The sequence below is a fragment of the Panthera uncia genome, chromosome A2 (assembly GCF_023721935.1).
Source record: "Panthera uncia isolate 11264 chromosome A2, Puncia_PCG_1.0, whole genome shotgun sequence".
Lineage (NCBI taxonomy): Eukaryota > Metazoa > Chordata > Mammalia > Carnivora > Felidae > Panthera > Panthera uncia.
In genome coordinates, this window is record NC_064816.1 from 124,630,289 (window position 1) to 124,646,600 (window position 16,312).

General features: G+C 37.0%; 1 protein-coding gene across 9 annotated transcripts in view; it reads right to left on the reverse strand.

Annotated features, from left to right (window-relative positions):
* Positions 1-16,312, reverse strand: part of IMMP2L (inner mitochondrial membrane peptidase subunit 2) — an 879,044-nt gene that overhangs the window by 156,593 nt on the left and 706,139 nt on the right. For 8 of the 9 annotated variants that reach the window (XM_049642957.1, XM_049642960.1, XM_049642961.1 and 5 more), the window contains one exon: positions 51-1,680. The exons of the other annotated variant lie outside the window; for it this stretch is intronic. In XM_049642957.1, coding sequence (XP_049498914.1) covers positions 1,549-1,680 — 132 coding nt within the window. In that variant the 3' untranslated portion in view covers positions 51-1,548. Of the gene's footprint in view, positions 1-50; positions 1,681-16,312 lie in introns of those variants that run through there. 9 annotated transcript variants of the gene reach the window in all.

The window sequence follows — 16,312 nt, forward strand, 5'->3', positions numbered from 1 at the left end:
CAGTTCCACATAGCTGGATGACTTGGTCTTATATTTCCTTGCTGGCTTTTTCAGAAGTTCAACTTTAGAAAGACCCTTTAAAGCAATGGCCATTTCTGTGCTTTTTTAATAAAATAACTTAGGCATTATCCATTGTGTTTTATGTTAGAGAATGCCAAACAGACCCATATGATACATTTCTTCTAGATTTCAACTGTGGCTAGAGTTGCCACTTCATGTCTATCCCTGTCCCTGCCTCTGGTTTTATTCAGCCAGCAATGATTTTGTTACAGTTTGAATTCCTTTGGATGGGACAAAAAGAAGCTGTACAATTCTCTTTGGTTCACACCCAGACTCTTCTCTCATTCATCCACCAGCTTGGGCCCTGAGGGCCCTTAAATAAATATGAAAGCTCTCTTTAGTTAAACACTGAGGTCAAGATAAAGTAAAATATTTTATTTTTTGCTTTGGCTGCCAATAACTTCAGAATTCAGCTCAGTGCTCATCTACATTAATAAATCCATTTGAAGTTGCTTCTAACTCCTTTCTCCTTATAATTTCATTGTTCTGAATTTCAAATTTTCTAGTTTTTTTTACTGCAATTTATTTTTAAAGGTTTCTCAAATCTTCTTTATAAATAATAAATAAATCTTACTTGTAATTTTAAAATAGGGCTTATACAGAAATATACTAGATGTATGTTTCCTGCTTTAGTATAGGTCTCTCCCATTTTAGCACAGCTCTCTATAATTTAAGAAATGGCTGCTGGATATAAATCAGAACTCATCTATCATATTAATACAAAAATTTAAGTGGGATTTAATCCTACATACACATTACGTACTAAAGGAGATCAGAACATGTCACCCAAAAGACACTGCTTTGGCATATTGATTATTTTGAGCTAAGGGCACTGCAAAGACCACAGATGCAGGAAGAGCTCTCTGACCTCCCTCTTTGTACCCAAAACCAGGTTAACATTATCCCTTGAGATAAGTGCACTCTGTACCACGCAGAGAACATTCTTATCACTGGAGATTGGGTATCTTTGCCAAAATGGATCTATACAAACAAACCTATTAAAATAGACCTTTTCTTTCTTTAGTTTTCCCCATACGGTTCCTAGCAATGTTCCCACAATGTACTGTTCCTAACCCAAATCCATGTCTTGTCACTTCTCTACAAATTTATCATCCTTTGATTAAAAAAAAAAAACAGTATATAAGCTCTCAGTTCTAACTGCTTCTTTGAATCTTTGTTTTTCTTATTAGGACTCCCCCATGCCTATCAAAGTATTCAATGAAATTTGAAGCTTTTCTCTTGTTCATCTGCCCTATGTTAGTTTAATTCTCAGGCCCAGTGACAGAACCTAAGAGGATGGAAGGAGTATTTTCCTCCTCTATAATATGCATATAAATTAGCCCAAATTAGTCCTGCAAGGAAGTGTCTAATCACTGTTCTTGCAACCAATCATAAGAGAGACCGATAACAGAATAGAAGACAACTGTGGAAGGGAAGAAAGCTTTATCTTGCTTCTGTGTCACCAGTATAACATTTTGGAACAAAGAATTACAACATCTGTAGTTTGATGTTTATTATATAGTTGAAAACTTGTGAGTTCCAGCCAGGTTGAGGAAGAGAAAATTGTAGAATGTGACAGCACAGGGCATGAAAGTAGACTATGGTTGTGGTTTCCTCCTGCTACAAAACAAAAACAAAAACAAAAACAAAAACTGTAGAACTTAATAAAAACTTTACAGAAAGCACTAGAAGAATAAATTAGAGTCAGCGATGGTGATTTCAGAGACCCTAATGTTATGGAGCAAAGCAGAACCTGGTTCCATGACATAGGTGCCTTTTGCTACCTAGTAGTAGGCCACACACTTAAGAGGTAACCAGTCAGCCTCAAGGAACAGACTAGAGACAATTAGTGAGAGGCATCTGTAGGGGTGGGCTTCAGGTGGAAGCACTCACTTGGAAATTTCTTCCTGGATATGGACATGTTATCTGGGCTCATAATGCCAACATCAGAGTACCTTGGGAAGGAATAAGTATTTAAAACAGGCAATGAATCACCTCTAGCACACAGTATTTCCTTCACAAAAGAGAAACGAAACAAATTCTTTTTTTTTTTTTTTTTTTTTTTTTTTAAACGTTTTTTTTTTTTTTTTGGGACAGAGAGAGAAAGAGCATGAACGGGGGAGGGGCAGAGAGAGAGGGAGACACAGAATCGGAAACAGGCTCCAGGCTCCGAGCCATCAGCCCAGAGCCTGACGCGGGGCTCGAACTCACGGACCGCGAGATCGTGACCTGGCTGAAGTCGGACGCTTAACCGACTGCGCCACCCAGGCGCCCCTAGAAACGAAACAAATTCTTATTGCAAAAGGATCAAAAAAGCTATAGCCCAGGACCCAGTTTAGGGAACATAATGTAAGAATGTGCCTGCACAGTAGTAGTATGACTATCTATCATTGACTGCTGAAGAATAAGGGTGTTTATTTCCTGAGACAAAAGGTCTGATCACTATTTAATATGGGGTATGGCAGAGCTTTCTATAGACTGTGAAAATTTTTGTCCTAAGAAGTCTCAGATTATCAAATAAAGACTCTTAGAAAAATGCCAAGGAGTTAAGTGCCTCTGGCTCATCAGCCTGTTCTCCCCAAATATGTGGAGAACCCTGGGGCCAACGACAACCAGAAACCAAAGAAAATGACCAGAGGTAGCAAAGCCAGAAAAATTAAGCTATTCGACTACAAATTTCAAATTATTTCTCCAATGATATTCTTGCCTTTGTTCCTAAAGATAATTTTGTGCTAAACTTAGTAGCTGTTTCTCTTTTCCTAAATCATTTTTCCTTTCTTTGTGAATTCAACTGGGTAAGAATGAGATCTATTATTTTTGCGTATATGAAACCATATTGAATAAATGCTAAATAATAGAAGATTAGAAGTCTTTTCATAACCCTATTTGTTATTCTCATGGTCTATTTTCTGTTGTTCTTTTCATTTAACAAATCTTTCTTTAAATGCTTCACATTGGGGGGTTACTATCTACCCTGGTGGGTCATTGACTTTGTAGAGCATGGCATATGCTGAACTGAACACTGTAATTACATTTAGACCTGGGGCAACACCCAATTGTTATTCTCATGTGTATCTGGAAGCACCTACAAATGACATATATTAATGAATTACAGATCCTGTGGTGAGTTAATAGGATAACAAGTCTCAGTCAGTATTGCATAAAGTGGGGTGGGGAGAAGCTGAGCTTTTTGTAAATATATGACCTGGTGGGATGGAAGTCCTCTAGAAGCAGTTAAGAAACTGTATTCTCATTGTTCTGTCAACCTACTCAATTCATACGTTCCAGCTGGTTGTTTCCCTGAATTTCTCTCAGGGTAAGGCCTGAATTTACAAGTATTGTTATAATTTGGGGAGAGGAGGTACATGCATAAACACACATGGCAAATTCTCTCATGCATCGTAAATTATTGAAAATCCCCTTAAAAACCTCTATGATGCTAGGCCTTCTGTTTATTGTCCTTGTATTTCAGGTGGCTGATATGGTATAATGAAACATAAAGAATTAATGAAATTCTATTTTGTTTTATCCATCAAATTGGAAAAAATGGAAGAGATGGATAACATCCACTACACGTGAAGATACCTAGGGATTCAGGGAAACTCTCATTTAATGCTAATGGCCATGTTCACCACTACAACCTTCCTGCAAAGCAGTATGGTAATATACACTACAATTTAAAGGTACATACCTTTTGAATCAGCAATCCCATGTTGGGGGATACTTTTGTACATTTTTAAAGGAGCATACATTAAGGATCCGTGTATAAAATTATTTGCTTCAGTACTGTTAGTAGTGGCACAAAACCAGAAACAACCTGAATGTTCATTGTAGAGGAATGATTAAATAGGATACATCCACATGGAATATTATACAGCTATTAAAAAGAAGGAGGTAGATCTATAGGTATGGGCATCTAGAGAAAGTCTATGATACACTACATTTAAAAAGACAAGTTACAGAATATATTTTATAGTATCATTCCAGTTTAGGAAGTAGAGGGAGAAAGGGTGGAGAGTGAGATGGGGGCAAAGGAAAGAGGTGAGTGCAGGGAAAACACAAAAATCTATTTATATGTGTGTCTAGCTTTATATCAGCACAGAGAAGGAATGCTATGCTGCAGGGAACCACCTAACACTCGTCATTCACAGGAACAACACAGGAGGGGGGATGGTGAAGTTGTAAATGTTTAATACAGCTCTGTAGGGTTTTATTTGGTTACAGAGAACGTGAATAACCTTTGTTGTCTTTGTCTAAAAATAGCAATAATATAATCTGAAAAAGGGTGATTCAGACCATGTAGGAACCCCCAACTACTTGGTAAGATGGAACCAATTTTTAGTTCAATGAAGCTTTAAGATGACTGGAGTGGACTTGAGGGTAGAGACTAAAAGGTGCTTTCCTTTCCAGCAGGAAGTCCAGCATTGTCTGGACATGAAAAGACCTGGAAGGCCTGGCCAACAGAGTCTTCAATTTGTACCTGTGAATTCCAACTTATAGGTTAGGAAAGACTTCTGTTGACAGGCTGCTTCTGGGCCCAGACTAAGGGCACTCAGATTGTTTCTGCATAATAAATCTCTGAAATAATTAAATGCCACTGTTCTTCCAGGACAAGCCTTGGCTTAGGATATATGCTTATTGTCTTAGGTAGAAATGGTGCTTAGAATTTTTAATACACTAGTTCTTAGCCCGTTAAATAATCAGGTTCAGTCAGTAGCTAAGGGGGCCTTTAATCATATACTCCTAGAGAATCCTTGAACATGCATTCCAAATAAATATAAATTTATTTATAAACAATATATATGTTCTCCTGTCAATCAATTATTTAAGTAGGCTCTACACCCAATGTAGGGCTTGACCTCACGACCCTGAGATCAAGAGTCACCTGTTCCACTGGCTGAGCCAGCCATGCACCCCTGTCAATCAAGAATTTGACTTAATATTTAATGAAGAGAAAGAGTATTTTATTATTTTTTCTTAATGCATCTCCAATGGATTGTTCTTTGTATTTTTTGTGAAATGTTTATTCCTCTTTAATATCTATGGTTTTACAGGTCCTAATAATTTATTTACTGACTCCACTTACACGTTCCATTAGAAACATTGAACAGTTAGTTTGAGTCAGAAAAATATATCACAGGGATAAATCTCTGACTGCCATTCAATTGTGGATCTTAACGTAGCCTTAAATGTTTTGAGAACTAACTACTGATTTTATTTCCCATGAATACTCCACATTTAGATCTATTAAGATGTCCTGATATAACAACACAATCACTATCACTGCATTCTTCAGAGATCAGGTCTACTGTGGTTCAACATTTCTGTCAGTGCTGTTGTTTGGCCTTGAAATCCCTTGATTTAAACCATCTTAATATATGAAAATCCAGACTTAAAAAATAAATTAGGAGATGATGATTCACATTAAAGAGATTTTTTTTCTTCAGTGAAGAAAAGATCTCGGATTTTTCTAAATAACTAACTCCATTAGTTATTTGAAAATTATGCTATTTATATATATTAGTTATGGACAGATATCAGTAGAAACATCATTCATTAGGGCTTAGAAATAAGTTTAGCTAATCAAAACAAAAACAAAAAATCTGTTAGACTAATCCAGCTTATGCTGAAAGATTAATTTATTTTCAACATAAGTGAATACAAATGTCATTTTCTGTTGACCTGGGTGCTGATTTATCAGAAATCACATTTATGACAACAAAGATCAGTTCCTACAAGAGTATGTTGGGCATGTCTCCCCGGCCTTCTACCTCTTCCGATGGCTATCTCCTTACTCAAGTACTCAAATATATGTATGTCCAAATTAATGGTTTGAGAAAGTACAATAAAATTTATTTAAGCACTTAATGTCCCTGTCCTATCAACCAGAATTAGGCAAATATATTTTAGTTAAGTTGAAACATTGAAAGACTTCACCATTAATTCAACATCCGCTAAGCTAGATATTTTGTTTGCATACATATCTCCCTCCCTTATATCCACGCCTTCTCCGCCTTTCTTCATCTTGCCCTGTGCTTGCAGCTGCAGACTTTGATGGATTGTATTGCCTGACTTCCTTGTCCCTGGCTTTTGTTTGGGCTTAACCAATAGCCAGCCAATGAAAAGCAGTGGGAAGGTGAGTAAAGGCGAGTAAGGCTCCTCTAAAGGCCACAGCTCTTGCCAGCAGTTCTCTCCTCTAGATACCACCTGAGCTACAACTCTTTCAGATCTCTCCCCACTTTTGCCCCTCAGACCAACGCGTGGTAATATCTCCCTGCTATTGCTGCCCCAGTAATGCTTCACTGTCCTGTTGTTCCCCTTACCTTGCTCACTGCTTTGTAAATAACCCCCTTATTAAACACTCCACAATTACACCCACTAAGCATGCCATCTATTTCCTTATGGATCCTGACCATACACATATATATATGCAAAAAAAATCGACTAAGGGCTCCATAACCCATAAAAATAAATTAGAAATTGATTCACTCTCAAACAGTTCATAATCTGGTGTAGGAGATAACCGTGGTTCATCTGATATCATTGGCTAAGGTCTTTTTAGATACATTTGAGAAGGTGATAGTACTGTCACATTAATGTAGGTTATAAAAAAGACTGGTAGAACATTCCATGGGATGACTTGTTACCTATAGGCTGGATTGGAATAATTTAAGTTTACATACGACAGGATGAAACTGTACGTAGAAACACTTTAACCAGACTTTAAAATCTCTTCAGAATGCAATGTGGTTTTGAAAGAGTAATTAAAAGCTATGTGCCTTGCCCCAAATAATTTCATACTTATTTTATGAAAAAATTCTTGCTTATTTTCTATATGCAATATTTGTTTTCTTTTAGACTGTTGCATACAAGGCCACATATAAAAGATGCTGCCATAGAATTTTTAAAATCATCTGGAATTTAAAAAATTATACATTTTAGCAATTTGGTAGGGATGCACTCAATTTTGATACTAATTTAGTTGTAGCAAACCACTGGCTGTGTTCTAGTAGTAAAAGACACTAAGCTTTCAAACAAAGAGGACACTACTTAATGGTGTTCATTTAACTCAAGGGTCCTTTCCATACACAGGAAAAAGTAGCACATTTACATTTACAGTAAGCGTTAGATTTTAAAGCTGTAGTGGTAAATTAGATGGGTTAACAAGTATATAATACACAACTCTCAAAAGAACATAAAATTTAAAAATTTTAATTGACATTAATATGTTATCAATATATAAACAATAGATGAGATGATTAAAAAAAAGAGATAGCTCTTATCCTTAACCTTTATAAAGAGAAATCCATACATGAAAATTAATGATAGATTACAACAAAGTAGAATAATTTCTGTATAGGTATTTATTTTTAGACTACAAGCAAGGCTAATCTGGAATCATTTAGTTTAATTGGAGTTTAGACAACTACGCCTACATGAAAATGTTCATGCTTGCTTTACAGCTTCCTGCTTGTCTTGTATAGCTTTGTCGTTCATGCTGCATTTCAAATCAAATTTTACATGATGTCAATAGATATACTAAGGAATTAACAATATTGAAATACTATCACTTGAACTCTTCTTTTAAAAACTAGGGGTTAGGAGAAAATTAATGTTTAGTTGAGAGCTACTAAGCAAGAGCTGGATTATATCTGGAGCTGGCAAACAAAAGGTGCTTAAGTACTTGCAGAAGTAACTGTAAAAAAAAATTAGCATGTTACCAAATTGCCTAAGAACAGATGTAAGATTTTAAAACTTGCCTCTGTCCCAATGGCGGTTTTCAAAAGGGCACAAACATAAATATGTCCTAGTTAAAATAAACACTGGGTCAATAAATCTCAAATTCATAAAATACACTCAAAGCTTTGAACTGTTTAGCCTCAAGTGATACATTAGCAGTATAGACATACATTAAAGCACTTAGCATGAAAACCATCCACTATAAAATAGGGCAGAAACACATTAAATATTCTTATCAATCTCAACTCCAAAAGGATTACAATTTAGAACATATGCAGGATCCGTTATGCAAAATGGATTCAACAGCTTCCCCAATAATTTTCTCACTATTTGGGGATTTTTTTCCCCCTACACTTCTGAATCGGCTGAACAGAAAGAACAGAAAGGAAATATTTCAATAATTTATTTTTGTTTATTTGGCTAGAATAGCAAATCATGAAACACTCACTGAACATAATTAGCTCCTCTACACTGTGATTCCAAATCTCTTTGAATACAGGGCCAGCTGACCAGATGGTGTGCTGTAACATAATGCCTTTGAAAGAGAGGCTTGAGTTCAGGTTCACAGGCCACAGGACAACAGAGGCAGATTGAGACGTGCAAGTGATATATTCAACTAGGAAGAATTGGGCTTGCCAAGTGCTGCCGTACCCTGCTGCCAAAGGGCAAATCAAATGCCATCTTCCTCATGCCCCTGCTCTATCTTGGTATGTGGCTGCTTACTGTGTTTTTAACCTTTTGGGGGTGTGGGGATGGGGCAACTGTGAGAGGTCAGAGAGACAATGAGGTGAGGAATCAAGTTTCAAAAAACTGGTTTCCAAACTACTCATATCCTGCTCTGCTGAGAAAAGAATACGTGGACATTTGCACAATGATAGGCCATTCCTCTAAATTACCTTGTATACAAAGGGATTTTCTTAGAAATCTTATATTGCTCTTAATTAATGAGACTGATTGGTTAGCAGTCTGCCTTATGACTAACTCTGACAGAGCTTAATGGAAGAGAAGCTTAATTGCAGAAAAGCAATGGAAGAAATTCATTAGAGAAGTCTTGAAACCTGAAAATTATGGGCAAAGCAGGCTACCCAAATGGAAATTGAGCAATTTAAGATGTCTTAATTAGATTTAAAACCAGAGCTTAGAAAAACTAAATTAGCTCTATCGAATCAGATAAAAAAAAATCTAAGATAAAATGCACGGTTATTATTGGATTACTCAAGATAGTCTGCATAGCATTGTGCTAGTGATTGTACAAGTTAGCCTTTATGAGGACTAATAACAACAACAACAAGACAAAGAAGATAGTAAGCAAGAACTGTAAACAGTATTGCATTTATTCGTAATCTCACAGTATAGATTTTAAGATGTTTTAATAACTGCCCGTGCCAAAATATCATTAAAAAAAATAGCAAAGAAAAGCTTAACTTCAACTCTGTTGGGCAAAAAAAAGAAAAAAAAATAGAAGAAACAAAACAAATATCCCAATTTATTATTCATTTGAGAGTTAAAATCTACACAAAACCATTGTGATTCAAAAGTGGTAATGGTATGGGTATTGAGAGAGCCAGTCAAACAGTCAACAGAACATTACTTTACTAGATAAGTATGGGAGATCAGGATTAAAAATAAAGGGAGAGGAGAAGAAGAGAAAAATATCTACAGTACATACAATCCTAAAGCTTGTCACTCAGTCATTCATATTCACTGGACAAGTAAGTCTCAGACACCATGCTGAGAATACATTTTACAACAAAATACTGAAGGTCCCTGTTGTAACGGAAAATAAAGGCTAGTAAAGAAGATAGGCATTAAACAAATAACATAGATAAATACAAATTACACATGGAAATGAGCACCATAAAATGTGTAAAGTCACCAGTTTAAGGTGATACTAAGGAAATGTGATTTGAATGAGGGCCTGGATGTGGAAGTGATATTCAAGCCAAGACCTGAAGTTGAGGGAGGGAACAACTGATCATTCCCAAGGGAAGAATACCCTTTACAGGGGGCAGCCCTGGTGGAGGCCCCACCTACTTGAGGCAGGAAGGGTGGTCAGGGTGGCTGAGGCATGCTACATGAGGTGCATGAGGGGAGGGTGAGGAGAGATGAGCCCAAAGAAGAACAAAGGGGCTGTAGGCCAATAAAGATTGTGGATTTCATGCCAAGTTTTAGGGTCTATGGGAAGCATGGAGCCTTTGGATGGGTTTAAGCAGAAAGTTGACATGATTTGATGTACATTTTTAAAAGATTGCTGTCACTGCTGCTGAGACAACAGTATCACAAGGTAGAGGTCCCTGGATTCCCAGAGCACACTGGTTAGTGGATTCATTTACATTCATTTGAGAAACATTTTTCAACATCAGTTGTTTGCCAGTTCCACTGAAGAAGAGAGAAATGCAAAGATCAATAAGGCTTAAGATTTTGCTTTCAGGAAATGTAACAAATAATTAAATAAATATGATTAGAGGTAAACACGTATTTAAAGGTATGTACAAAAGGCAAAGGGAGACCAGGGAAAAACTTCACAGAAGTGATAAACTTTGAGCTGGGTCTTGTAAGGCCATAAGAGAGGAAAAATACTCCAGGAAATGGCAAAATGATGGAGCCATAAAAGAATATGGAATGGAATAGAGACAAAAAGTTTAGCAATGCTGGATCTAGACAAAAGTAAAGAAAAAAAGGCTGGGAAACAACTGGATGGGGGTATTTTAGATGCTAAGGGATTTGAACATTATCCCATGGCCAATGAGGAAACTATTCAATGAATTCAAGCCAGATGAGAAAATGCGTTTTAGAAAGATAATTCTAGATCCATGTGTAAGCCTGATGGATGAGGAAGGCATTAGTGGCAAAAGGGATAATTGAGAAATTTTTGCAGAGGTCCAGAGAAGAGATGCTGCTACAGACTGTTTGTGTGCCTCCAAAATTCATGCGAAATCTAATCCCCGATTATGACAAGATGGGTAGTAGAAGGGGGGTTCTTTGGGAAGTGATTAGGTCATGAGGGGGGAGCCCTCATGAATGAGGTTAGTGCCCTTATAAGAAGAGGTGGGAGAGACAACTAGTTCTTTTTCCAGCACGTAAGGACACATCAAGAAGTTGGCAGTGTAAAGCCTGAAGTTGGTTCTCACCAGACCCCAAGCACAGCAGCACACTTGGTCTCAGATTTTCAGCCTCCAGAACTGTCAGAAATACAATTGTCTTATTTTTACGTCACCCAGTCTACATTATCTTGTTATAGCAGCCTAAGCTGACTGAGACAGTAAAGGCATTACCTAAGGGAGAGTATGGAGGTGGCAAGGATGGACAGGATTGCTCTTCTAATTCCTTCACATTTCTAACTTTCCTTCTCCTACGATGAACCTGTAGCTAGAAATTTTGCAGGAGAGCCACGAGGTTCTGTGACCTGCACACCAAGGGCAACGTAAGAGCACCTGGAGATGATATGTAATAAGGAGGAATGGAAGAGGGGTCCCAGAAAAGGAGACGAGGGACCCTGCAGCACGAATTTCCTGCCTTCCTCATTTTGTTTACAAAATTGGATGGCTTCAGCTTCTATCTGCAAACTCTCATCAGCAGAGATTTGAAAGTGGCATGTGTCATAACTTTCTTATTTCAACCTGAAATACAAGAGAGCAGCTGCTTTTGTGCCAGAGTGTGCTCAGACCTCTCTCTCTCACCTTCCTTTCCCCTCCCTCCTTCATTCATTTACTATCTACTTGCAGATCTGTCTTCTTCAGCACCTAGCACAGTACTTAGTAGGTAGTAGACAGTGAATTAATACTGGTTTATTTATGAAGATAGTAGTTGATGAATGAATGAATGGAAATACATGTTAGTTGTTCATTTTTCTTTCAGTCCAAGAACTTCTGAAAATTCTGCTCCCCAATCCCCAGATTCTTATTCAATTATCTAGGGTGGGGCCTGGTCATCAGTATTTTTGGAATACTCTCAGGTCATTTTCCTCTGCAGTCAGGTTAAGAACGCCTGTCCTATAAGCTGACTGTTATATCACATTGTCAAGTATTGCGTTTTTATATCTCTCACAACACAGGCACAAATATGTTTGGCATACGCACTAAGGAAATGCTGGTTGAATGGTACTGATGTTGTTTAAAAATCAAACCATACCCATTCTAGTAAATTAAAATTATAGGATTTTTCCAGTAAGGTTTAGAAAAACTTAGGCTATCATACATTAGAAAGATTTTTTGAAAAGCTTTTAAAAATGTACAGCATGGATGTGGGGACATGTAATTTAATATATGCAAAGCAATTGATTTTCTGTTTCTATTTTTGCACTAGCATTTTATATTTTATTTTAAATATATTTCTTTTAGTCTGATTATAATAAATGTAATACATGCTCATTTGAAAAAAGAATTCAGATAATACAGAAAGTATAAAGAGTAAAGTAAAACTCATTCCTTTATTTAATCACTTCGAAATACTTTGCCATATATGTTTTACGATTATGTCCCTTTGTAATAGGGCAATGAATGAGTCTTGGCCCAGAATTAATGAGCAGGGCTGAAATTAATGAAAGAGATGCTAAGCTCCCAAAGGCAGGTCTACCCTGTAGCCAAGGAAAAAGCAAAAATCACAGAAAGGGCTAAAAGAACTATAAGACTCAAAGACTAGAATGGGGGAAACTAAAATGTGTATTACCAAGGGAAAGAAGCCCATTTGAAAAGCTGCAAACTGACTGATGCTAGCTGCATGTGACAAGATGTTCATCCTGACAAAAAAATCAAACAGAAACTAGGAAAACAAAAAAGATTTATTTTTCATTTGCCTATTAGATTGGCAGTAATTGGGATACTAATTAAGTCTAGAGTATGAGATTAAGTTTTCTTTTTGATTCCTTGGTAAAGTATAAATGTGTATACATTTTTTTAGAGGGAAAATAAGTAGTATTTGTCAATTGACAATAGCATTTAAATATATATGTGTGTGTGTATATATATATGTGTGTATATACACACATATATACATATATATACACACATATATGTGTGTGTGTGTGTATATATATATATATATATATATATATTCAATGATCTTGAGACTGCAATTCTAGAACTTATTTTAAGTATATAATTTGGGAGGTACATATAAATTTATGTAGATAGACAATCTTTCCACCAAAATCCATGACAGTAAAAAAATAAAGGTTCAACAACTTCTTATAAAGCCACTTTAGATTTACTAAGTTTAATGCAGAGGAGGAATCACCCAGGTCATGCAAGATGCGTGGAGCAATGAATGTCCAATGAGGACACTTTGACCAATGGGAGATGAGAGTCAACAGATGTATTATCCTTCCTTCCTTCCTTCCTTCCTTCCTTCCTTCCTTCCTTCCTTCCTCCTTCTCCTGAGACAATGTTTTTGTTGTCTCTCAGAATACAGTTCTGCAAGACTGAGCAATCAATTGTGCTGGATACTGAGCAGTGGTCAGCTCAACGAATCATCTTCAGTCTGGTTCTTCTTGGCATCCTGTCTCACTCCCTTTTTCTCTCTCTCACTTACCCCCTAGTACTGGACTAACTCATAAAGTTATGGAACAAAAGCCTTTGCCTTAAACATTGGTATATAGGAATTTCCAGGATACAAGAACAGTGGAAATTCTAAATGCCCATCATTAGGCACTGAAACTATGTAGAAGTTAAAAAGGATGAGATACTTTCATTTATATTCATATGTGTGGCAGGCTGAATTTTCCAAAAATGGCCTAGCAATATTTCATTTTCACATTCTCTTCCAGAATCTTGCCACTATCCTATTAAGAGTTAGAGTCTACTTCCTGTACCCTTGAACCTAAGCAGGCCTTTGTGAGTGACCGACTGACAAAATCCAGAGAGGCTGACACAGTGTGGCTTCTGAGGCTATTACATTAATGGTCATACAACTTCCACCTGGTTCTGTCTCTCAAGAAACTTGCCTTTTGAACACAGCCGCCATTTTGTGAAGAAACAATTATGTCAGAAACTGTGAAGGGTCTGAGATTTTACCTATTTGCAAGTAAATGATTTAGACTGTCACTGTATGTATGTATGTATGTATGTATGTATGGATATGGAGATATACATATGCACATATATATAATATTATGAATATTATCTGATACACACACACATAGGGACATACAGAAAGCATGAGGCATCTGGATTAAAGGCAAAAACTGTGACTCACAGCAAAAGCAGAAATCAGAGCAACATCTTGCATGAGTTTCTCAAGCCCCAGTCCCACTTGGCAGGATGACACAATAATGGCCAGATGGCACCTGCATATGCAGTGGGGTGTATTATAGGATAGAAACCCTCAAATTCAGAAACTCTGATCTTATATAGAGCTGCTGGTGATGTGCCAATCCTCCCTCCAGGAGAGAGATATTGGCCTTCTCTCTATCCTGGAACATAAGCCAATCTTCTGGAGAGAGAAGGACAAGTTTTTATATTTACTACACTGACTATCTCCAGAGAGGGAGATGTCTCCAAGCTTCACCACCTCCTGGAATATCTCTTTATAAAAACAGTTCTAAATGGGCTGTTATTATCTATGTTCAGAGGACCAGGGTCATGTAGAGACATGAGATATTCATGGATAATTGTCTCCCAGGCCATGTGGAGGGCCCAGGTGGAGACATTCCATGGACAGGCAGAGCCAAGAGCCAGTATCAATTGCAAGGTACATGAATGAAGAAATTTTTCACTTGTCAGCCTCTAGACTTTGAGCCATTCCAGCTGATACGGGGTGAAGCAGAAATGGGCTGTCCCTGGTGAGGCTTACCCAAGACTAAGGATGCTACTGTTGTTTTTAAGCCACTACATCTTGAGGTGGTTTGTTATGCAGCAAGAGATTACTGGAACAAGGGAAAATGTCCATGACAAATTCAACTACATGACCAGTTGTAGAACGGAATGTATAACTTTGTTTCATTGAAGACATATATCTATGTACAGACACAGAAACGGAAAGCAGACAAAAACAAACACAAAAATATTATGATGATATACCAAAATGGTCATTCTGGTGGGACTTGAGATTTCTATTTTGTACATATATGTGTTAATTAATTTTTAAAAAAGACATGTATTAAGTTTTATCAGAAAGAAAGATTTTGGCTTTTATGAAACAATATATATATACACCTTCATCTATGGATTGTGTGCTCATAAGTTTTTAGTCTCCCTTATATTTTCTTCCCCCGCCCCCAAGTTTCTATAAAGAGTAGGCATTGAGTACATATATAGTGATGTGAGGTAATTAGGATAGCAGTGGGAATGCTTTCAGACAGTAAAAGCTGGTTTCTTTTAAAGTAGAAACGTCAGGCCATTTTTCTAGAGTCTTGGTTACCATGTGAGATGATAGGACCTTTAGAGGACTTTTAAAGAAGAAAGTGCTCTCCCATATATGAAGATAGATAGCACCTGTTCTATTAGTATTTTAAAGCTGGATCTTGACTATCATGTTTTTATTTTTCTCTCTAGAAGTACCTGTCGAGAACAGATTTAAGAAATTTTAAAAGCTGAAATTACAATTGTTAAAGATAAAATGCTAGATACAATAACTACATATAGCAATTTTTCATAAAATAAAACTTTAATTAAAGAGAATTTAAAGCAAAATAGTCAATAACGACTATTTATGTAGGTTATCCAGCAAACCTGTAGTTTATTAATGTACTTTATTTTTTAATGTTTATTTATTTTTGAGAGAGAGCACAGAGAGACAGAGAGAGAGAGAGAGTGTGCATGTGTGCGCGCACATGAGCAGGAGAGGGACAGAGAGAATCCCAAACAGACTCGCGGTGTCAGCACAGAGAGGGACAGGGGGCTCAGTCTCACAAACTGTGAGGTCATGACCTTATCCGAAATCAAGGGTTGGACATTTAACTGACAGTGTCACCTAGGCACCCTGGACAATGTAATTTATTTTGAAACAGCCAAAGAAATGATAACTTCTATAGTAAATAATAACAAAGTCTATCGATTTTAGTACATATTAGAAGTGCTGTTCTAACATTAGGCAGAATTATCTTCCTGTTTAATGGTGTGACTCACTGGGACACCTGGCTGTCTCAGTCAGTAGAACATGTAACTCTTGATCTCTGGGTCATGAGTTTAAGCCACACATTGGGTATAGAGCTTACTTAAAAAATAATAATAATAAAATGTATGTAAAAAAGTGTAATATTATTTACTAAGAATATTAGCAAATCAAAATGAAAACAAAATAATATTTCTTATGATAAGTAGTCCCAAACTCTTTTTTTAAATTTTTTTTTAAATTTTTTTTAACATTTTTTTTTTTCAACGTTTATTTATTTTTGGGACAGAGAGAGACAGAGCATGAACGGGGGAGGGGAGAGAGAGAGGGAGACACAGAATCGGAAACAGGCTCCAGGCTCTGAGCCATCAGCCCAGAGCCCGACGCGGGGCTCGAACTCACGGACCGCGAGATCGAGACCTGGCTGAAGTCGGACGCCTAACCGACTGCGCCATCCAGGCGC